General features: G+C 45.4%; 1 protein-coding gene across 1 annotated transcript in view; it reads right to left on the reverse strand.

Moving 5' to 3' along the window:
- LOC134357996 (uncharacterized) overlaps positions 1–24724 on the reverse strand; it is a 164038-nt gene that overhangs the window by 70312 nt on the left and 69002 nt on the right. Inside the window, exons 9-11 of the mRNA XM_063069850.1 lie at positions 23241–23369; positions 22232–22558; positions 17831–18121 (exon numbers count right to left, since the gene is read on the reverse strand). Coding sequence (XP_062925920.1) covers positions 17831–18121; positions 22232–22558; positions 23241–23369 — 747 coding nt within the window. The remainder of the gene's footprint in view (positions 1–17830; positions 18122–22231; positions 22559–23240; positions 23370–24724) is intronic.

A 24724-nucleotide genomic window follows, 5' to 3' on the forward strand; every position in this document is an offset into this window, starting at 1 on the left:
TATTTCACAGATCCTCATTGATGGATATCTCTGAGCTACGGAGGACAAGTAAATCCTCTATCCTTGTTCCAAAAGGCAATACGAGATATTTTATATGTTTCAGGGTAGTCATTTTGAGATCTTACACGAAGCTATGATAATGCTGTAACAAGGTGCACTTTGCTTATCCCGGAACAATTCCACATGAACTAATCTTCTCCTAAGGCAGAGGTTTTCCATCATTGGGTCTACGGACCCGTTGGTTAATGTTAGGGCTCCATGGCATAAAAAAGATTGGGAACTCCTGTCCTAAAACAATCACTTCAATGATCTGGCGCAAGAATTGCTTCCCAATCAAATTCGAAGCAGCGAAGACTAACCTGGAAGGAGATAGATCAGGACGCAGACCGTTGAAAAGCTCACTATTGCAGTCGCTGCGAATTGTGCACCGAGAGATTGCCCAGATATTGGTGGGTTCGGAAGGGAAGCGAAATGCGGGTCGGATGTCGTAATTATGTCTAGCATTTAAAGTTAAGTCTGTGGAAAGTACCGCACCGTGCCAATCCACGCTACAGGTTTCCTGTTTACGCTTTCAAAGTCAGTGATTGCGCCTAACTGAAACGGGCGCTCTTTGATACATAGGCACGCGTGGAAAGTGTTGTGCGGACGAGGTTGCTTAAACCGTAGTCGAGAAACAGATGGTGTCAAGTGACATTCATTTGCCTCTCTCAACCGTGTGTCCCATGTATTTATTTGTCACCCTACAGAGCACTTCCTTTGTAACAACAACACTATGTTCATCATCCTTATTCACATTAAATATGGACGTGGTTGGCTTGGTACCTTGATGCCATTTTCCTGCACTAATCCAAGACCTGGCTTTCCAGTTATCATCTTAAAATCGACCCAGCTCGGTCTTACATGTGAGCAGGTACAAAGATCTGAATGCCATCCGCGTAGAACATTCTGGAGATTTATTAACATTCTAGTTGAACAAATTATCTCTCATCTCAATTCTGAAAGGGGAACCCGATTTTTAAAGCGTCGCCGTTATTCTAGGTACCTTCATGTAAGAGATTCATTAACCCTTCATCAACCCGGACAGGCCCAGAATGCAATTTGCAGGTCATGTGAGCTTACATCCAATTCTTCTGAAGACCACAGACGTTGGTCCCCCTTGAAACCAATATATTTCAGTGTTTGTTCATTTAAAATTTCTATACCGCTTGTTGACTGATATGCGTATTCTTACATTTTTCTGCGCTACATTTCATTTTCTTTGTTACTTGGAAATTTGCTTATCACCTTATGTTAAGATGCTCTATTTCCGCTTATCAATCTTCAATCAATGCCAAATATATCATATTAACTTTAATAATTCTGTGTGACATTTTATCAACTGTTTTCAAAAACACGTTAACTGTTTCGCATTTACCTCTTCTGTGAATTACAAAATCAAAATATAGATTTGCCAAGTATGTTTCACTCTGACAAATCCATAACTCTATCAAATCCAGTCATTATCTTTTTCCTGTTTCCACGTCTTTACCATTATGTTCTGCTAACTAGACCTTGTATATTAATTTCTTTTGCTCCCCTTACTTGAATGACGGGGATACTTTGAGAGTCGTTGAATCTAAGGGAATATCGATACCATTGAAGAAGATGACAACATCAGCACGTCAACTACCCCAGAAGAAAAATAATTTCAGGATCTATATTATATACATTTCTCTGACATTAAATTTACCTTTGAAACCTTTGATTACGTAGTCGCAGAAATTTAACACTTCCTTTCTTGTAAATTTCACCAACAGTATTTTTTGTGCTAATCTTACTCCCTGAGCGTTCCTCCTTCACAGACTTATAATTCTCTGTCGATTCCAACAGAATTTGTTTCTTTTGCCTCTCGAAGACAAACAAAAATTGTATCGTTTAAATTGACACTTTATAAATCAATATAAATTGTACTTTTTGTTGTTCCGCCTGAAACAATGCCGATAGTTTTAGAGTCTACAGAGGCGAGATTCAAAATGGAGGTTTATTATGATCCACAACCAAGGTGTTAGCTATTCCTACGATAATCCAGTTATGCTGTTGTGTGGTGTGACACGATATAAAATCAAACGGTCATTAGAAGATCAATTGTCGTGACATGATCAAATGCTGAAACATGTCTCCCAATGTTTTATTTACAACCTTTCATCATTAGAGAGCATTTGTGACGTGTTTTTAGCGTCTCCGAGACGTTTTAGCTTTTAATTGCAGTCAAAGTAAAGAATCTTTCGATTAAGTTTGAAACTAGCAGATTGAGGCCGTGCATCGAACGATACCTTTTCATTAATTCCTCCACACCATCCCAGAGATGAAGAAACAGGTCTGTTGTGACGTTTTAATTGCCGAATCTCTCAATTGTTCATCCTCAGAAAAGTACTTTAGATCAGAGATGTGGGGCCAGATTGAGGACACCGTCTGTTCCGTAATATGCAAAATCATCCCTGTATTGCATACTCAATCCGTAGCCTGAATGCAACAATAGAACTATAGATGAAAAATATTTAAAATCCAATTTTTGGAAAATCAGAAATAAAACAGAAAATGTTGGAAGTATCGGCATATCACACACCATCTGAGGAAAGTTATGGTTTCAGATAGGTGAGTCTACTTCAGCTAATAATATCATGGAGTCTAACGCCGCTGATTGAGACCTACCATTCGCCTTCTCCGCCGGACGAGTGTTGGTTCATCCAACCTATCGTCTTCTTAATGTCATTAGCGAGGAGAAAGAAGTAATGCAAACATTGAAGGGAGCGCTCTTATTCACAATTTGTTCGCCTTTCTCCAGTTCTCTTTCCTGTCCGATAGTAGAACCTCTCGGTTCAATATTTCAGCGTTGTTCTAAAATTTCCCCTTGAATTACCTGTTACATCGTTTCCTTCCAACATGCCTTTTCCCTGAAATCTGACCAGCCTCGCTCCTGACACCGTTTCTGGAGACTCCTATCACGTAAATCGTCTCCATCTCGGCCCTCCCTTTATCTGTAATTTCTTTCAGCCCTATGTGCCTTCCCATATACTGTCCGTCTCCAAAATCAATCCTAAATGATTGTTGCAGAAGGATCAATGCAAAGTCCTGGCTCTGTTCCAAGTTCCTACACAGCATGAAAAAGTTTCTGGTCCAATTGTCCTGCAGGGAAAAAAGCAAGCCCAGTTAGTTCTGCAATAATTTTCCTGCATTCTGTTTTCAGACTCCGTAATCTGTATTCAGTACACTCCGTCAGCTGCCTCTTCACATTTATAATTGGAAAGTGCTTTGCTTGCAGCTGACATCCGGTGCTTCCAGCTCCCAAAATCGCAACCGGAAATCGCATCTAGCTCTTCACCTCCCTCTTGTGATACATCTGGGCCAGTACAAGTACAGAGCACTTGTCAAAGCCAACTCTGCCTTCCCCACTGAACGCCCAGAAGAAAAGCATGTGATTGGAAAGTGGGAGGTAATTCACTCACTTCATTCGAAATGAGGTGGCGGAAGTTACGGAGAATTATATCTTGGACCCGGAGGCTGGTGGGGTGGTAGGTGAGGACAAAGGGAACCCTTTTCCTAGTGGGGTGGCGGGAGGATGGGGTGAGAGTAAATGTGCGTGAAACGGGAGAGCTGTGTTTGAAGCAGAGTTGATAGTGGAGGAAGGGAAGCCCCTTTCTTTAAAAAAGGTGTGACGAGAATGCACATAAAATTAAGATGTTTTGGTCTGGGTTAGCATCAGTGACACCAGCAAGTGGTCTGCCACCTGTCCTCAGGGGAAGGAGAGATAAGGAACAATGGAGCAGCGTCTGGAGATGTGTAATGAAGGGACGGGTGAGAGAGCTGTCTGGAGCGGCTCCCCCTTTGAACCCTGAACTGGTTGAAGTGATGGACAGGCGATACCCCAGCAGGGGGATAAAAAGGGACAGGTTCGCTAAGGCAGGACACACACGACACCCGAGGTAACGAGACCCTGGAAGCGGTGCGCCTCTCACGAGTCGGTGGGAAGTACCGGAAAACGCACAGGGTGGAAAGGTACGATCAGCGGGAACCCGGTGTGTGTCCACCCTCGCTTGGGTGCCGGGTTCACTGCAGAGGATCGACCGCATCTGGAGGAGGGGTCACAGTCGGTGACCTCAGGTGACATCACCCAGGACCTTGCAGAAAGCTGCTTGTGAGCAATATCGCCGGTCTGTGAGTGGAAGCCGTGTCTGAATGATCAGTCGTCCCCATTCTCTCTCTCCCTCCCCACACGTTGTCCATCGCCATGGCAACGATTACTGCGAACTGAACTAAGTTGGACTGAACTTTTGTGTCATTTTGAAATTTGGTCATTTAACCCTAGACAACGATAGACTGGATTCATGCTGTTATCTTAATTCTGTGCACATGTGTGTTTATCATTGCTGAACTGTTTCATTTATTATCCTTTCGATTACTGTGTTGCTTGTTTCTTTAATAAAACTTTCTTAGTTCTAGTAATCCAGACTCCAACTGAGTCATCCATTTCTGCTGGTTTGGCAACCCAGTTACGGGGTACGTAACAGAGGACATCCCCTTCGTCCTGGAATGAAAAGCCTCATCCTGAGAGCAGATGCGGCGGAGACGGAGGAATTGCGAGAAGGGGTTGGCATTTTTGCAAGAGACAGGGTGAGAAGAGTAATAGTCCAGATAGCTGTGAGAGTCCGTAGGCTTATAGTAGACATCAGTAGATTAGCTGTCTCCAGAGATAGAGACAGAACAATCTAGAAAGGGGAGGAAGGTGTCAGAAATGGACCAGGTAAACTTGAGGGCGGGGTGAATGTTGGAGGCAAAGTTAATGAATTCAACGCGCTCAGCATGCGTGCAGGAAGCAGCGCCAATGCAGTCCTCGATGTAGCGAAGGAAAAGTGGGAGACAGATACCAGCATAGGTTTGGAACATAGATTGTTCCACAAAGCCAACAAAGAGGCGGGTACAGCTGGGACCCATACGGTTGCCCATGGCTACACCTTTAGTTTGGAGGAAGTGGGAGGAGCCAAAGGAGAAATTATTAAGAGTAAGGACTAATTCCGCTAGACGGAGCAGAGTGGTGCTAGAGGGGAACTGGTTAGGTCTAGAATCCAAAAAAGAAGCGTAGAGCTTTGAGACCTTCCTGGTGAGGGAATGCAAGCATATAGGGACTGGACATCCATGGTGAAAATAAAGCGGTGGGGTCCACGGAACCAAAGATCATCGAAAAATTTCAAAGCGTGAGAAGTGTCACGAGCATAGGTCGGAAGGGATTGAACAAGGGGGGATAAAACAGTGTAGAGGTATGCAGAAAGGAGTTCGGTGGGGCAGGATCAAGCTGAGACAATGGGTCTACCTGGACAGGCAGGTTTGTGGATCTTGGGTTGGAGGTATAAGCGGGAAGTGCGGGGCGTCTGCGAACTATAAGGTTGGTAGCAGTGGATGGGAGATCCCCTGAGCGGATAAAGCTGGTGATAGTGTGGGAGACAACGGCCTGGTGCTCCGCAGTGGGGTCATGATCGAGGGGTAAATAAGAGGAGGTATCCGCGAGTTGTCGCTGTGCCTCGGCATGGTAGTTGTCAGTACGCCAGACTACAACAGCACCCGCTTATCGGCGGGGTTTATAGTCAGGTTAAGATTAGTGCGGAGGGAGTGGAGAGAAGAGCGCTCGGAAGGAGTGAAGTTGGAATGGGAACAAGTGTGGTGAAGTCGAGACGGTTATGTCCCGTCGGCAGTTAGCAATAAAGGGATCCAGAGCTGGCAGAAGACCAGAGCGGGGTGTCCATGAAGAGGAGGAGGGTTGAAGAAGGGAGAAGGGGTCATCGGTGAGGGTGGAAGAGTCCTTGCCGAAGACGTAGGCTCGAAGACGGAGCCGGCGGAAGAGCAAGGGCCTTACATTTGTCCCCCTTCGCCCACACCTCAGCGAGTTCCGCGTTCGCTATGACGCTGAATTCTTCCGCCGGCTCCGTCTTCCGCCAGCTTCAACGGGATCCCACCACTAAGCACATCTTTCCCTCCATCTCCCCACCCGCCCCCCCCCCCCCACTCTCTCTGCTTTCCGCAGGGATCGCTCCCTACGCGTCTCCCTTGTCCATTCGTCCCCCCGTCCCCCATCCCTCCCCACCGACCTCCCTCCCGGCACCTTGTAAGCGGCACAAGTGCTACACATGCCCTTACACTTCCTCCTTCACTACCATTCAGAGCCCCAGACAGTCCTTCTAGGTGAGGCGACACTTCACCTGTGAGTCGGCTGGGGTGATATACTGCGTCCGGTGCTTCCGTTGCGGCCTTCTATATATTGGCGAGAACACGACGCAGACTGCAAGATCGTTTCGCTGAACACCTACGCTTTGTCCGCCAGAGAAAGCAGGATCTCCCAGTGACCACACATTTTAATTCCACCTCCCATTCCCATTCTGATATGTCTATCCACGGCCTCCTCTACTATAAAGATGAAGCCACACTCAGGTTGGAGGAACAACACCTTATATTCCGTCTGGGTAGCCTCCAACCTGATAGCATGAACATTGACTTCTCTAACTTCCGTTAATGCCCCACCTCCCCTTCGTACCCCATCCGTTATTGCCCATCCTCTGGGCTTCCCTCCTCCACATTTCTTTCTCCCTAGGTCTCTGGTCCCATGATACTCTCGTGTCCCTTTTGCCAATCAACTGTCCAGCTCTTGGCTCCATTCCTCCCCCTGCTGTTCTCTCCTATCATTTTGGATGTTCCCCTCCCCCTCCCGCTTTCAAATCTCTTACTAGCTCATCTTTAAGTTAGTCCTGACGAAGGATCTCGGCCCGAAACGTCGACTGTACCTCTTCCTGTAGATGCTGCCTGACCTGCTGCGTTCACCAGCAATTTTATGTGTTGCTTGAAATTCCAGCATCTGCAGATTTCCTCGTCTTTGCGTTTTTAACTTCCTCCAGTGATTTTTTTTTCCCTTTTCTATTCTTAATCTCTACCCAGATGATTTCAGCATTCTACTCCTTCGATCTTATATCGTCTCTTACTATCGCCCTGATCTCATCTTTAATTAAGGGCACTTACCTTACTGCCTATCCTTCCGTATTGCCTGATATCCTTGGATATTTAATTCCTAATCCTCTCCACCCTGCAACCACGTTTCTGTAATGACCACTAAATAATATCCCTTTGTACTGATTTGGACCACAAGCTTACTGGTCTTCTTACGAATACTATGGGCATTCAAGTCGAGTGCCGTTACACTCATCGTGCTTTTAATATCTTGTAATCAGATTCAGAATCAGAATCCTTTATTATTGCCAAGTATGTGGACACATACAGGCAATTTGATGCCGGATTCCCTGAGCTCTCGCTGTACAGAATCAAAAAGCAAACAAAACAATAGTGCAAATAATCGTGAACTATATACAATGAGGTATACCTGTGTATGTACAAGTGGACGGTTTATAACAGACTAAAATTCAAGTGTTCATAAGACTGATGGCATACGGAAAGAAACTGTTCTTGTACCTATTTGTCCTGGCATACAGTGATCTAAAGCGTCTACCAGGAGGAATGAGTTGGAAGAGGTGATATCCAGGGTGTGTTGGGTCTGCAATGATGCTGCTTGCTCGCTTCCTGACTCTGGATGCATGTAAGTCCTGGATCGAGAACTGTTTCACACCAATAATCCTTTCCGCAGCCCTGATGGTTCTTTGGAGTCTATTCTTGTCTTGTTTTGTAGCTGATCCAAACCAGACAGTGATGGACGAACAGAGAGCAGACTGGATTATTCCTGAATAGAATTGAATCAGCAGCTCCTGAGGCAGATGGTACTTCCTGAGTTGACGTAGGAAATACAACCTCTGCTGAGCCTTTTTGATAAAAGTGTCCGCATTGGGTGTCCACTTCAGGTCCTGGAAGATCGTGACACTCCGAAACCTGAAGGTCTCCACAGCAGACACTATACCGTGCAGTGTAGTGAGTGGGAGGAGTATTGGGATGTCCTCCTGAAGTCCACTGTCATCTCCACAGTCTTGAGCGTATTTAGCTCCAGATTGTTCTGACCCACACCAGAGGGCCAGCCGTTCCAGCATCCGTCTGCATGTAGACTCATCACCGTCTCGGATAAGGCCAATGACAGTTGTGTCGTCTGCAAAATTCAGGAGTTTAACAGATGGATCCTGTGAGGTGCAGTCATTAGTGTAAAGGGAGAAGAGCAGTGGGGAGAGCACACATCCCTGGGGGGCACCGGTACTGATTGTCTGGGTGCTAGAAATGATGCTTCCCAGCCTCATTTACTCTTTTCATTTACTCCTCATTTAATCATTTACTCTTTTGTACTTCTCTTTTCTCCACTCCAAACTTACTTTTTCCTTTTTTTGTTTTTTTATGCTTTTTTATCTTTATCCAAACTTTTCTCTTTTACCCTCCAATCTGTTGAACCCAACCCCTACTATTCAGTTTAAAGCCCTATACATAGCCCTAGGTATGCGATTCCCTCGGATCCAGATCCCATCACGGTTCAGGTGGAGTCTGCCCCATTGGTACAGCTCCCTCCTTCCCCAATACTGGTGCCAATTTCCCATGTATTCAAACGTACTTCTCCCACACCAATCCTTGTGTCACGCATTGAACTCAATAATCTTCTTGACCTCCTGTATGTATCAATCTCTTTCTGGACCATCACTGGGAACGTCTCATGATCTGGAGTGAGAATTCGGGATCCATGGTTCCAGCGGTGATTGTGCAATCAACCTTTGGACAATTGCATACAAGCGGCTCGCCATCAATTGGACGTTTAGATGACCAAGAAAAAAATTTACATTTCGTGCCAGATTATAATTTATTGAAGCAGTAGTTAGGACAAGGGTTAATTTTAATCGTAGCAAACTGTACATAATCAGGGATTAGACTACAGATTAACCGTTGTTCATTATTACCGATTGGTCTGAGACTGAGGGAGTTCTGACTGAGGCTTTGGATGGGAAGATCCGGGAATATGACAACTGCGCATGCGGCCGATCGATGGCTTTTTTGATACAATTACGCCACCTGCGCGCGGGCTTTCTTTCGAGTGTGAACGTTTTCATCTCGGCGGGTCCGGTTTGTCGCTCCCGCACTGTAAGTTGCTCAGCTTGTACCGTTACTAACACGACTCTTGAAAAACATTTAATGATGCTATTCCGTTGCTGTTTTTGCTCCGCACCAACGAAACAAGGTCTAAATCTTTCGTTGTTCACTGAGGATAATATTCACTCTGCCTTTCCAGATCAGTTAGTATCAATCGCCAGCTGGGCGTAGATCTGTAAGGGAATGACATGAGATTGGTTACCGTATCAATCCCCACCCTGCACTATTCCTCGCCAGGTTGCGTGTGTGGGGCAACTTAATCACGCGTTAATTCCAGAATGTGATATTATGGAGCAAAGAGTTTCATTCACCTTTAAGTTCCCTGATTGCAACCAACAAAAAAAACTCAGGGCCCTCTCTTTCGGTCGCTGAACCTACCCCTGTGATATCCTTCCGATTTCTATATTATTCCTCAGTCCCTGCTCTGTGCAATCTTGACCTGGACCTAATATATCCATAATATCCTACAACCCATGGACGTCTTGTTGTCCCTTAAGTACAGCATCTTTCGGCCTTACATCGTCCCTGTCTGCCTCCCCATGTAAATCACCAATGCCCTTCCCTATCTATGTAACTCCCTTCAGTCTCTGCACTGCTCTCTGTGTAACTGTTTAGGCATCTGCACGACAGTCTATTTGCGTAACCCCTCCAGCCCGTAGACCCCTCTGTGTGACCCCCCTCCGGCCCGCATACACTTTGTGTGACCCCTTCAGCCAGTATACACTCCGAGTGACCCCTCCAGCTCGTATACCCCTCTGTGTGACCCCTCCAGCTCTGAAAACCTCTATCTGTGTCACCCTTCTAACCCTTTCGCTATCTGTGTAATTCGTCCAAATCCTTAACCCCTTTATCAATGCAGCCCACTCCAATCTCTATCTCCTCGCCGATCTGTAACTCCTTTTTTAAGCTGGTTCCCTGCAACTGAATTCTCCTCACATTCCCTGTCCAATTCCATTCCCTGTTGTATTCTTTCTCTTGTTCCGCAACTACACGATTACCCAAGATACCCGCACTCCGCTGTTGCGGACTAACGGCAATAGTGTCTCCGTTCCCTGCTGCGGATCTGGAAATCAGACCGCTCCTCGTTTAAAGACCTCCCGCCGACAGGGAAGGACCAGCTACGGGTCACATGATCGTGTATGGTTTGGTGTTACATTCTGTCTATTGTCGTATCTGTAATTTGTTTTAAGACAATGAATCTTACACAAAGGTCTAAAAACAACACGGTTGTTGCAGGTAACTTCAACTTCCCTAATATCCAGTGGGATATCCTTAATGAAAGATATTTATACAGTGCAACATCTGTTTGGTGAATCCTAAATGGTTTCTATATCAATGTGCAGATGTTCCAGAAAGAGGATGGGGTGAAATTGAAGCGAAGTTTGATAATGAGCTCGGCCTAGTGACTAACCTTTCACTGGGAGAACATTTATTATAAATACCATTAAATTCGAGCAGGGTAAATGTAGAGAATATTAGACAGAAACTACGGGACGTCAACTGGGTGCAGCTGTTTGGGCGCAAGTATCGAGACAGGCAGCGAATTTGGTCCAGAAGGAAAGGGAATCTTCTGGTTTAAAAAAAAGGTTTGCAAAGCTAAAAGGAATTAATCAGCGTCCTTAAGAATTATAAAGAAGCTAGAAGCTAACTCGAAGCAGTGAGGAAGGCCAGAAAAGACCATGGAAGGTCATTGGGAAGTCGGATTGAAGTGAAATTCCGGGGGGTTCTATCCATACATCAAGAGCAAGACGATAACTGGGAGCGGGTAGGACAACTGAATGATAAACGAGGGAACATGTGCATAGATGTGAAGGATGTGGTTCAGTGCTTAACATCAAGGAGAAAGATGTGGAAGGTGGCGAGGTCAATGTGGAGGATACGAATTTGCTTGTGCATTAAGGAAAAACGAATGAGGCTTCACTGTGCCTCTTAAGGAACATTAAGTGGGTGTCTTGATAGAATATACGCCGGGTTATTGAGAGGGGTAAGAGATGAGATTGCTGGAGGGTTGACCAATATCTCAGTGTCCTCTCCAGCCACAGGCTATGTCTCAGAGAACTGCTACGTAACTACTGTTACATTATTGTTGAAAGGAAATAGGGATAATCTTGAGAATTATAAACCGGCGAGTCTCACGTCAATGGTAGGGAATTTACTGGAAATAATTCTTAACAATCGGATATGTGAGCATTTGGAAAACCTGTCTTTGTGCGGGTCACGTCGTATCTGCCTAACTTGATTAAGGATTTTGACGAAGTGATGATGGTGATTTCTTGTAGGGAGAGCTATGGATTTTGTCCACATGGATAAGGCGTTTGACAAGGTCCCAAATGGGAGACTCAGTCGGAAATTAAGATCGCATGGGTTCTGTGATGAATTGGCCGTTTGGATTCAGAACAGGTTTGCCCATAGAAGACAAAGGGTACCAATCGAAGGGACTTATTCTAGCTGGAGGGCTATGTCCCGTAGGGATCTGTACTGTGACCTCTGCTATATGTGATATATATAAATGACCTGGATGAAAATGTAAATGGGTGGGTTAGTAAGTTTGCAGATGATACCAAAGTTGCGGACAGTATAGAAGGCGGCCAAAGGATACATCAGTTGCAGATACGGACAAATGACAGAGAAGTTTATTCCCACCAAATGAGAAATGTTGCATTATAAAGGGATGATACACTATTAATGACAAACCCTTAGCACCCGTGACGTACAGAGGGATTTTGGAGTTGAGTCCGTATCTCTCTGAAAGTGACGACACAGCTTGTTAGGGTGGTCAGAAGGCACATGGCATTCTTTCCTTTATCTGTCAGGGAAATGAGTTCTGGAGTCGGTAAATTATGTTGGAGATTAATAGAAACAGCAGTTAGACTTTCCAGACAGTATTGTATTCAATTTTGGCCAGCTACATTATAGGAAGGATGTTAAGGCTTCGGAAAAAGTGCAGAAGAAGTTTTCTGAGATGCTGTCTGGAATGGAAAGCATCTGCTATAAGGATAGATTGTCCCTACGTACAAATTCTTAGCATTGTCAATAATCCCTCCCATTCCTCCAACAACCTTTCTTATCTCGTACCATCAGGCAGGTGGTATTGGAGCTTTGAAAGAAGAAATTTTGGGGTGGGAAACAGCTTCATCCCACTGGCCATATGACTACGAAACTCCCTGCCACCACCCACGTCTAAGCACGTATGAAGTGCCAATAGCGTTGTACTGTTTACCTTTGACTTGTGCCGTATGCATCGTATTATTTGCTAATTTATTTGTGGTTATTATGTTTATATTACTTAATGTGTGGTGTGTAAGTTATACGTACTGTGTTGTGCAACTTGGTCCGGAGGAACGTTGTTTCGTTTGGCGATATACATGACAATAAACTGAACTTGAACTTGAACCTGAGCAAACTTGGGTTGTTTTCTCTGGAACCCCTGAGACTGAGGGGCTATTTGACAGAGATCTACATACTATAGGAGGCACAGATAGAAAAAGTGGCCAGTATCGCTTTTCCACATTGTTGAAACGTGGCATGCGTTTAAGGTAAACTGGGGTAAGTTCAAAGGAGACGTGCGGGTCCCTTTTTTATCACAGAGAATGGTAGAAGCTCGGAATTCGCTGCCCAAGGTTCTGGTGGAGGCAAATATGACAGAGCCGTTCTAGAGGCTTTAGGTATATAGATGTGCTGGAAATTGAAGAATATGGATATTCTTCAAGCGGAAGTGATTAGTGCAGTTGGGTATTTGATTACGACTTCAATTCGTTCAATAGCACGTCGTAGGCTAAAGGACCTGTTCCCGTGTTGTACTATTCTAAGCGCAAAGTAATTCCCTGCTTGTAAATAGTATTATCGGGTACAGGAGTGGAGCCCGGTGTGGTATTCTGCTGTTGTAGCCCATTCATTTCAAAGTTCGAAGCTTTGAGCGCTCAGAGACGCTCTTCTGTCACCACTGTCGTAACACGTGATGATTTAAGTTACTTCCGCCTTCCTGTCGGCTTGAACCAGTCTGCCCATTCTCCTCCAGCCACTCTCATTAACAAGTCCTTTTCGTCCAAATCACTGCCGTTCACCGGATGTTGTCTGTTTTTTTTTCAGACCAGCCTCTGTAAGTTCTAGAGTCTGGTGTGCGTGAAAACACCAGGGTATCACATTAACGAGTAGGAGTACAGGTGTGCGTGAAATTGAGTGTACTTACATCACGTTCTCGATCCTTTCGCCGGGTGATGGTGCTTTTGCTTGCCGTTTCTCCTTTTACTGATTGAAAGAGATGTTTAGATGTGAGTTTTTCTTCAAAGGGATTTTTCACCGTTTGGCGAGAAGTTCAGGTCATGATAAGGTTAAGGCCAGCACGTTACCTGGTTCGCGTTCCTTCCGATACTTCCTAATGGCCACAGTTGTCGCCCCTATAGCAAGGAACACGAGGGTCGCCGCCAGGCCAATTAAAAGCTCATGACAGAGTTGGAGCTGCAGTCTATCTGAAGAACATAGAATCGACTTTCAATTGAAAGTAATTTACTATCAGTTCCAATCTGCATTTGTTGGCCTGTGTGCCAACAGATAGTACATAAATTCAAGTTATTATCAGAATCAGAATCAGGTACTTGTCGTGAAACTTGCTGTTTTGCTGTAGTAGTATACAGTATTGCAATACGTAATAATCGAATTATAAATTACAATAGAAAGTGTATGCATGTGTCTATCTGTTTGTCTGTCTGCAAATTAAATACGCAGTGCAAAAAGAGAGGGAAATCGTGAGCAACACACATCAAACCTGCTGGTGAACACAGCAGGCCAGGCAGCATCTCTAGGAAGAGGTACCGTCGACGTTTCGGGCCGAGACCCTTCGTCACGACTAATAAAGAAGAGCTAGTAAGAGATTTGAAAGTGGGAGGAGGAGGGGGAGATACAAAATGATAGGAGAAGACAGGAGGGGGAGGGATGGAGCCAAGAGCTGGACAGTTGATTGGCAAAAGGGATATGAGAGGATCATGGGACAGGAGGCCCAGGTAAAAAGAAAAGGGGGAGGGGGGAAACCCAGAGGATGGGCAAGGGGTATCATGAGAGGGACAGAGGGAGAAAAAGGAGAAGAGAGCGAGAGAGGGAGAGAGAGAGAGAGAGAGAGAGAGAGAGAGAGAGAGAGAGAGAGAGAGAGAGAGAGAATATGTGTATATAAATAAATAACGGATGGGGTACGAGGGGGAGGTGGGGCATTAGTGGAAGTTTGAGAATTCAATGTTTATACCATCAGGTTTGAGGCTACCCAGACGGAAAATAAGGTGTTGTTCCTCCAACTTGAGTGTGGCTTCATCTTTACAGTAGAGGAGGCCGTGAATAGGCATATCGGAATGGGAATGGGACGTGGAATTAAAATGTGTGGCAACTGGGAGATCCTAATTTCTCTGGCGGACAGAGCATAGGTGTTCAGCGAAACGATCTCCCAGTCTCCGTCGGGTCTCGCCAATATATAGAAAGCCACATCGGGAGCACCGGACGCAGTATAATACCTCAGCCGACTCACAGGTGAAGTGTCGCCTCACCTGGAAGGACTGTCTGGGGCCCTGAATGGTGGAAAGGGAGGAAGAGTAAGGGCATATGTATCACTTATTCCGTTTACAAGGATAAGTGCCAGGAGGGAGATCGGTGGAGAGCGATGGGGGGAACGAATGGACAAGGGAGTCGGGTAGGGAGCGATCCCTGCAGAAAGTAGAGACAGGGGGGTAGGGAAAGATGTGCTTAGTGGTGGGATGCCGTTGGAGGTGGCGAAAGTTACGGAGTATAATATGTTGGACCTGGAGGCTGGTGGCGTGGTAGGTGAGGACAAGGGGAACCCTATTCCTAGTGGGGTGGCGGGAGGATGGAGTGAGAGCATATGTGCGTGAAATGGGGGAGATGCATTTGAGAGCAGAGTTGTTGGTGGAGGAAGGTAAGCCCTTTTCTTTAAAAAAGGAGGACATCTTCCTCGTCCTGGAATGAAAATCGTGTGGTAGTCTCCATGGGTTAATTGTCCGTTCAGATATCTGATGGCGGAGGGGAAGAAGTTAATCCTAAAACTTTGAGTGTGTGTTTTCAGACTCTTATATTTCCATCTTGATTGAACCAATGCGTAGAGGACATGTCCTGGGTGATGGAGTCCATAATGATAGATGTCCTTTTTGAAGCATGGCCTTTTGAAGGTGTCCTGGATACTGAGGACAGTGTTGGCCATGATGGAGCTAGCTGAGTTTACAATTAATATATTTAAAGCGGAGATTGATGGTTTCTTGATCAGCAAGAACGTCAGAGGTTTCGGGGAAAGGGAGGAGAATAAGTTTGAGGGGGATAGTGAAGCAGCGCCGATGGAATAGCGGAACAGACTCGATGAGCTGAATAATACTATGTCTTGTGGTCTTATACTCTAATCTCTCGTTCCTTCTGAAAATACTGACCTTAGATCTCTACAACAGTCTATCTAAATGGCTCTCTACTCGTCACAGGAACTGACCATTCGGCCTTACAACCCCATACTGGTACTTGGGTCCCGGTGGCATTTACATGTTCTTCCACTTCTGCTGTAGTCTGACGCTAGGTTGATACCGATAACTTTAACGCGCCTTACTACAACACTTCTTTCAGGGCTGGGGAGGGCAGTCTCTGATTATCCTTCGAGTACTGGCCAGTGTCATTCGGTGTGTGTCACTCTGTCTCAGATATGCTCGCTCCACTCTACTGTAAAAGTAGCTCGTGACTCTAGGGACACGGTTTCGATGCAGCTCTTGAATGTCCTCTCTGTGAAGTGTTCACGTTTCCGCGTGATCAAGTGGCATTCCACCAGATATTCCCGCTGCCTCACAGTTAGGAAGGGCTTGCTGGTAACTATGAGGCAACAAAGAATCAAAGCAAGTATGATTTCCGTTTCTATGTGGTAAGGTTAAAGGGGATACAAAGATCAGAGGTCTGGTGCAGGGTGTCTCGAGATCTGATTCCGCCAATAACAAGCACTGGATTGAGGATTGTCAGAGTCTGAGGGGATGTCATAGAAAGTGATCTGATGGGTCACTTTACTTTGCAACCTTTGTAACTGGGGTCTAATTTGGAATGTAATAAATCTTGGAAATTTATAGCAATTAGTATCAGGTTTATTATTATCACATAAACCGAGATGCAGTGAAAAGTTTGCCATCCAGACAGATCATACGGCACATAAAACACCGAGTAGCACAAAACGAGAAATTGGTGAATTGCAGTTACAGAGAAGGCGCAGTGCAGGTGAAAACAAGATGCAAGAGCCGTGGCGACTAGATTTTGAGATGAATAGATCACGGAAAGGAAATCTGTCCAGCACCGTAGAGGCATAACGATGTTGTGCCGACCTTTTTACCCTAAAATCAGTGTAATCCTCCCCTTCTACATTGTCCTCCATTTTCTTTTCATCCATTTACCTATCTAAATCGTGCAAGAGCTCCTTTCAAAGGGCACATAGAGATATACATCCAGGCCAGGGCGGTTACTTGGTCTCAGTTTGAAATTTACTAACTTTTGAGATCATAGCAAATATGATGGGTAAAGGCGAACTGGAACCTATAGGATCGCGCATGTTCAGAAATTTCCATCTGTCACAGGTAGCTCACAAGTTAAGCGCGCCTAGCGTTGCGAAGCAGTGTATTGGCCTGGAGAGGGGAATGGTTAACCAACAGAGAGTCGGCGGTGAATGCGTCATTTTCGGGCCTGAACTGCTTATGTCTTGTGATGAGCTGAATGAAGGACTGCGTGTCTTGTAACCGGTTTCCCCCATTGTATAAATTCTGAGGTGACTATGGGGAAATTTATAGGGTCTTGCGGTAACGTATCGGTTAGCGAAACGACTTACGGTGCCGGCTGAAAGATCGAGGCTCGATTCTTGCTGCTTTGTAAAGAGATTGTACATTCTCCCGGTAACCCTGTGGGTTTCCTCCGGGTTCTCCGGTTTGCCCCCACATTCCAAGGACGTAGGGTTTATGATAGTGAGTTACGGGCATGCTATACTGCCGCCGGAAGCGTGGCGGCACTTACGGGCTGCCCCAGCACACCTCGCTGATTTGATTAGACGGAAAAGATGCAGCTCACTATATTTTTCCATGTACATGTAAAAATTAAAGCTTATCTGTCCAAAATGTATCGGAGTCGTGTGTCGGGAGATGAGTACTTTCAAGGGCTCTACAACTCAGTATTATTTATCAACTTATTTATTATTTGTACAATTTGACTTCGTTTGTACATCGGTTGTTTGTCAGTCCTCGTTATTCATAGTTTTTCACAAATTCTGCTGTATTTCTTTCTTGTTCTACTGTGAATGTCTGTGATCTCAATGCAGTATATCGTGACATATATTACTTTGATAATAAATGTACTTTGTATTTTGAGGAAATAAAAATTAATTATCATGAATAAAAAGTCAATGATAATTAATCTGATTCTGATTCTGATTCTGAGCATTTCCCTCAGCAGAGCGGCCAAACCAAGACGTGCCCATTTAAAGTAAGTTTGGAGTGATGATAAAGGAACTGAGGGAAAGGGCTTCACCCGGAGAGCCGTGAGAGTTTCAATGATCGGTGGGGAGCGGGGAGAAGCTCTGCTCACATTTACGCAGTGCTTGAACGCGACAGTTGTGCCATTAGGGCCACGGAGACAGGGCTGGAGAGAGGGATTTAGCTCGATACTAGGCATAAACACAGAGGGCCTAATGGCCTCGCGTCATAAAGCTGAAGGGAATCACTAGTTTCTACTATACCTTTCTGAGCGGAGACACTGTCACTGACCAGATGTCCAGTGACGCAATTGCAGACGGCGCCGCTACGCCAACTTTCCGCCGGGATCTGGAAGCGGCTGCTAACGCTGTAACCTCCGTCCGGATCAAATATCGGGGGATCAACGAGACCTTCTATGGTATTTCCCGATATGTTCCAGCGGATGTTCAGGGAATCGGAAGACACGCCTCTCACCAAACACACGAAGGTCACCAGTTGCATCCGGGGAATTTCATCGGCTTGTGGCGCTAACAGGTATATCGTGGGAGGCTGGGCTGAATGTGGAAAACACAACACCGCTGTATTAATTGCATGGCCCATTTTAATCACGGTTTCAAAAACAGGCTATTCTGGCCATCTTCTCCGTGCTGGCGGTCAAGTACATATCTGTGTTAATCCTAGTTTACAAGGCCGTCTCTCTGTGATAGTTCGTCTACATAACTGCACGAGTAGTTGCATTGCTACCCGTCAGGGAGTGAGATCCCAACGCCCCTCGTACGGATATATCTTTCTTCAAGCCTTGAAACGCCATTCCCCGTGGAAAGCGTGTGTTTCCTCAGAATGCTCCGGTTTCCTCGCACAGTCCAAAGGCGTACCGATTAATAAGTTAATTGGTCATTGTATATTGTTCCGTGATTAGGCTCAGCTAATGTTCTACATTTCTATCAGCTTACTGTCTCCACCCCAAGAAAAGTAAAGCAATGCACACAACCGATCCTCGCAAACGAAACGACATCGTTGTGACAGAGACCCACATCAGGGAAGCAGACAGTACAGCTCATCATATCGACCAGTGGGCACCAATTCACATTAATCCCATCTTCCTAGACTTAGCCAATACCCTTCTCTCTAACTCAGCAATGAACGCATCCAGACACCTCTTAGATGCTGTCAGCAAATCTGCTGCAACCATTCTAGGACATACGCACAGTTGGTCCTCTTCAGATCCCCCCGAAACTCTTCTGCCTTAAACTAAATCTATGCTCTCTTGTCTGTCTACCTCAAATGTGTGGAAGGGCCTCCTGCTGTTTACTTTGTGTTATGAAGTTGATCTATAACCTCCCTGCCTCGCTATTCAATAACCTGACTAATGAAAGGCCAATATCCATTTGCCTTCATAATCACAGTATGTACGTGCGATGCCACCTTGCAGGATCACTGGATCTTGTAATCCAGGGTCCTTCTGTTCCTCAACCTCCACATTTCAGAGGTCCTTTCGTCATTAATCCTCCCAGACCGCAGCCCCTCGCGTTATTCTGTGTTAACATTTATAATCCATTTCAACAACACTTCGGTATCACCCCTCCGACATAGACTAACTTTCACACTATCCGTACTATCCACTATTTCGCCATTCTTTGTCTTCTCCACAAATTTACTGATCTTGCTTCTTATATCAAAATCTAAGCTATTCAAGAATATTTCAAATAGCAAAGGTACTTGGAGAACCTTTTCTCCACCTATTCTTGGGGAACACCGCTAGTAACATGTATCCAACCTTCCCTTGCCCCTTGTTGCCAGTCCCATGCGGAATCATTTGACAAATTGCCCTGGTCCATGTTTCTGTGGGAATTTGTCAGAGGCCTCACTGAAGTGCATGTAAAGCATACATTGATTGCTCTGTTCTCAATCATAGACTCGGCCAGCTCTTCAGGAATTTCGATCAGGTTGCTCAGACATGCTCAGCTATTGACACAGCCAGCTTGGCTTTCTCTGATTAGACCTTGTCACTCCAAGATATTATTAACCCTGTCCCTCGGAGTTCAGTCCTTTAAGATCGCTACGACTGATGTTAGACTCATAGGTCTATAATGGCCAGTCTTCTCCCTGGTATTTCAATTCCTACCATCCAGGAACCTCACATGTATCCAGCGAGTAATTACAATTTCTCACTTGAAGACCCAGCAATCTCACAGTCTGCTTGTCACAGAAGCCTAGGATACATCCGGTGATTTTCGACTGTTAAAGCCGCTACGGCTTCAAACACATTTTCTTCATTTATTGAGATTTAAACCAAAATTCACCTTTCTCTTCATTGAAATATTCATCTACAAGGTGCACTTACTTTGTGAATTTTGATGAAGCGTGCTTATTTAGGACGACTCCAATATCTTCTAGCTCCAACGACAGATTCCCCCTTTGCTCGTAATGGGCTCTAATGTTTCCTTGGATGATCTTGCGCCCTTCATACACTTTTAGGTGGCTTGCAGATAAAATTTATCTGCTTGCCAGTGATATTTTGTGACTTTTCTTAATCTGCCTTTTAAGCATCGCCTTGCGTTTTCACACCCGGAAGGGCTTCGCTCGTCTTTAACTTTCTATACATACCATCTGTTTCATTTTTTTTACTCTTTATCCATCCTCAAAATCCTTGTCGTCCATGGTTCTCTGAGATAATGACCTGTACCTTTTACCCTTACAGGAACATGTTGGCCCTGAGCTCTTCCAATTTCTCCTTCTATACGCATATGGACATACCGGCAAGCGGGTCCTCCCATTCAACTCTATCCAAGTCCTGTCTAATACTTATTTCTGGTTCATGCGAACCACAGATGCAATTTAATGTGGACAAATGTGAAGTTATCCACTTTGGTGGCAAAAATAGGAAAACAGATTATATTCTGAATGGTGGCCGATTAGGAAAAGGGGAGGTGCAACGAGACCTGGGTGTCATTATACACCAGTCATTGAAAGTGGGCATGCAGGTACAGCAGGCGGTGAAAAAGGCGAATGGTATGCTGGCATTTATAGCGAAAGGATTCGAGTACAGGAGCAGGGAGGTACTACTGCAGTTGTACAAGGCCTTGGTGAGACCACACCTGGAGTATTCTGTGCAGTTTTGGTCCCCTAATCTTAGGAAAGACATCTTTGCCATAGAGGGAGTACAAAGAAGGTTCACCAGATTGATTCCTGGGATGGCAGGACTTTCATATGAAGAACGACTGGATGAATTGGGCTTGTACTCGTTGGAATTTAGAAGATTGAGGGGGGATCTGATTGAAACGTATAAGATCCTAAAGGGATTGGACAGGCTAGATGCAGGAAGATTGTTCCCGATGTTGGGGAAGTCCAGAACGAGGGTTCTGACAGTTTGAGGATAGAGGGGAAGCCTTTTAGGACCGAGATTAGGAAAAACTTCTTCACACAGAGAGTGGTGAATCTGTGGGATTCTCTGCCACAGGAAACTGTTGAGGCCAGTTCATTGGCTATATTTAAGAGGGAGTTAGATATGGCCCTTGTGGCTACGGGGGTCAGGGGGTATGGAGGGAAGGCTGGGGCGGGGTTCTGACTTGGATGATCAGCCATGATCATAATAAATGGCGGTGCAGGCTCGAAGGGCCGAATGGCCTACTCCTGCACCTATTTTCTAAGTTGTATGTTTCTATGAAATATGTGGAGTCACGGCCACAATTCCAAAACCACTCCCCAGCTGACACTTCGTTAAACTGATGAGACAGAAGGGTGAATCCTCAGCATGCTCTCCAGCGCAATCGCGCCCCTGCTATAGTTTAACGTCCAGGCTCCAATTTTAACACATGACTCCAATTTTGGTATGATTAAAGTGTTACACAGTTTGAATATACGCATTTCCTTTCTCTTAAATTCTATTCCACGGCAATTGAAGACAAATATTTGGTTTGGTATGTTCGCTTCACCACCTCGTCTCCAAGTCTCCTTTGCTACGGCCGTTCATTATATCTGTTCCCGAGCTTCCAAAACACTTCGCCTCGAAGTTCTCAGATTTAAACTTCATCTGCCATTGTTCGGGCCACCTTTAAGGGAGGCACGGTAGCGTAGCGGTTATGGCAACTCTTTAGTGAGCCAACTGTAAGACTGTGGTTCAATCCCCGTCGCTACCTGTAAGGGTTAGCACGAGAATGCCTGGATTTCCTCCGAGTGCTCTGATTTCCTCCCACAGTCTAAAGACGTGAAAATTAACGAGTAATTGAAAGAGACTGATGCCGTGCTGTATCTCTAAATTAAACTGAATTAACCTCATCAGTATCGCTCTGTAGCTCAAACCTAATCTCCGCACTTCCAACAGCATCGCAAATCCCCGTCTCATTTCTGAACGTACTTATTGTACTTTCTACGTACCCTCTGGGCCCCAGCAAACGCCGCCGTGTACAGTCTTAAGTCCGGCTAGGAAAGGAGTAGGGCTGGACATGGGATTCGCAACCCCATCCCGTAGTGCTACAGTAACGCAAACAGAAGCTCCCTGGGAAAAGAAGGACCTTGGGCTACACACTGGGACAATTTGAAAGTGACCCAGGATAGAAGACTCTGGCGAACTGCTTTCAGCGCCTATGCCCAATAGGGGTGATGGACTTTAAAAAAGGATCCCAGCATCAAAAGAAATGTATGAACTTGTTACGACAAGTTACCTGTTACCACTAGTTTGGATCCATTGCCGAACTCGCCATAGAACTGGGCTGCGCAGAAATAGATCCCAGAATCATTTCGCTGAACGTTTTCTATCACCAGGGAGTAAGTGCCCGATTTTTCGTCCACCTGCCCCGAGAACCTCCCCTCTGCTTCCGAGAATCTGCCCATCCTGGCAACGAACTGCAGATGCCTTTGGTCGCTCCGTTTATACCAGTTTATAATAGCAAGCACACCGAGGTCCCGGCTGCAGTTCAGGACGGCCCGACCTCCGACACGGACGGTCTGAATCGGCGGAGACTGGAACAAGGCGGCCTGAGACACACAAACTAAAAAAAGGAAGATTTGATCACAGATGTTGTCCTCTCGCGGATGACACAGCGACTACAACACCGCGCCATGTTTTTGCAAATTGAAACTTTGGAACACAGAAAGAGCAGTATGCTCAGTCTGTAGAGTTAGTTGTACTACCCGCTGCTCTAGTCCCATAATTCCTTTCTTAAAACTCCTTTGGAAATCATTCGAGTTATTTCATTCCCTGGTGGGGTAGGAATAAATTTACCGCACCATCTCTCCCGAGTAATCTACCTTCCTAATTCTACCTTCTACTTTCTCTGATTATCGGCTATCGGTGGTTAAATAAAAATATCAACATAGAATACAGCGCAGTAACGGGCTCTTTTGTGTCGAGCCAATTAAATTAATAATCAAGTGGCCATCTAATCTCTTCTGCCGACACAACGGCCATTTTCCTTGCATCAATGCGCCTATCTAAACGTATTCTAAAAGTTCTTAATGTGTCTGGCTCTGCCACTACCCCAGCACTTTCCAGGCATCAACAATATCTACCCCTCACATCTTCAAATCTACCCCCTTTCAACTTAACTGCATGCCCTCCGGTATTACAACCCCCTTATTTATTCTACCAAATCACTTCAGTTAACTAACGATCAACATTCCCTCTGAATCAGCTGCCCAAGCTCTTCTCTGCTCGAAATTCTGGTCACTTACCTTGCAGTAGGTAAGACAGCGCGAAGACCGCGAAGCGTCTCATTGTTCGTGACCGAATTAAACTCCGAGTGTTAATCGCAGACGCGTGTTCATCGGTTTGCAAGATCGGTGCAAGGGAGGGGTGAGAGCCTTTGTAATTGATGAAAATCAAACGTAATGCTTATTAGTAAATGTTATGTTGTGTTGGAAAAAGGTAGAGGCGTTCTGCGGGTTTCCTGTTTACGCGGGGCCAGGTACACGCAGATGGAACGCGGTTTGCAAACACATAAAAAAAATATACGTCTACTCGCGTCGGTCTAACCACACTCGAAGCACTCTACATCGTGCTAACCCTGGGGTGTGAGACTATGGACAGGACCCTGGTTAGATTTATCGTGAAGGCCTAATTAGTACAGGAAATCTTACGCCAGAGAAGTATGTACAGAGGGGTGGGTTAATTTTGTCGGAGTTAATTTTAAATCTAAAAGTGTTTGCTGAAGTGGTTTTGGCGATTTTTCCAGGCGGCGATGGCTGTGTTGGAGGCGGCCAAGGACGTTTCTATCATGTTTCAGGCCTTCTGTCTGCCCGAGTTGTTTAATGCACAACGGAGTGTGTTTTTCTAATCGAGGTTGCAAAGTTGCAAAGGCACCGTGCGATCTTTACACAGAAAGCTCCCACAAACCGGCCACGTAATGGTGTCTGGTCTGGATTGATAGATATTGGCTCCAAGGACGGAAAGGGATCACTTTCTCTTGTTTCAGTGGAGTGGCCATGAATAGGCGGGCTTCAGTTTAACTTCTCGCCTGAACACCGCACAGTGGGCAGCGCGGCTTGTTGAAGTACTTGCACAGAAGTTGAAGTTAAGCAGAAGGTTAAGGAGGAGAGGAATGAAGCTAAATGTTGAGGAGGGTGGGGGGAGGAGGCTGACATGGAGTGAGCTGCCAGTGACCAATGGGAGTTGTACTGAAGTGATGAAACCATCTCTCTGGAATGGACGGAAAGAAGGATTTTTTCACTGTTCCTAGGTACAATAATAAACCGATTATGCTGAGTGTTTGATTGCACTAAGTGGCTCTATTATTTTCATCAAATATCACATCATATACACACATAAACACGTGTATAAACACACACACACACACACACACACACACACACACGCACACGCACATTCGTGATGGAGGTTTGTGACAAGTGGTGTCCCTCAGGGATCGGTATAAAGGCCTGTTAAAGGAGAAAAATATGGGTTATTATTCCTTTCCACAGATGCTGTCTAGCCTGCTCAGTTCGCCCAGTATTTTGTGTCTGTTGCTCTGGATTTTCAAAATCTCCAGGACCTCTTGTGTTTATGACAGAGGCGTTTAAGGGTCTGTTCCATAGAAGCCATAGAAACCATAGAAACTACAGCACAGAAACAGGTCTTTTGGCCCTTCTTTGCTGTGCCGAACTATTTTCTGCCTAGTCCCACTGACCTGCACACGGAACAGAAACTATAGAAACTACAA

Source organism: Mobula hypostoma, chromosome 2 (assembly GCF_963921235.1).
Source record: "Mobula hypostoma chromosome 2, sMobHyp1.1, whole genome shotgun sequence".
Lineage (NCBI taxonomy): Eukaryota > Metazoa > Chordata > Chondrichthyes > Myliobatiformes > Myliobatidae > Mobula > Mobula hypostoma.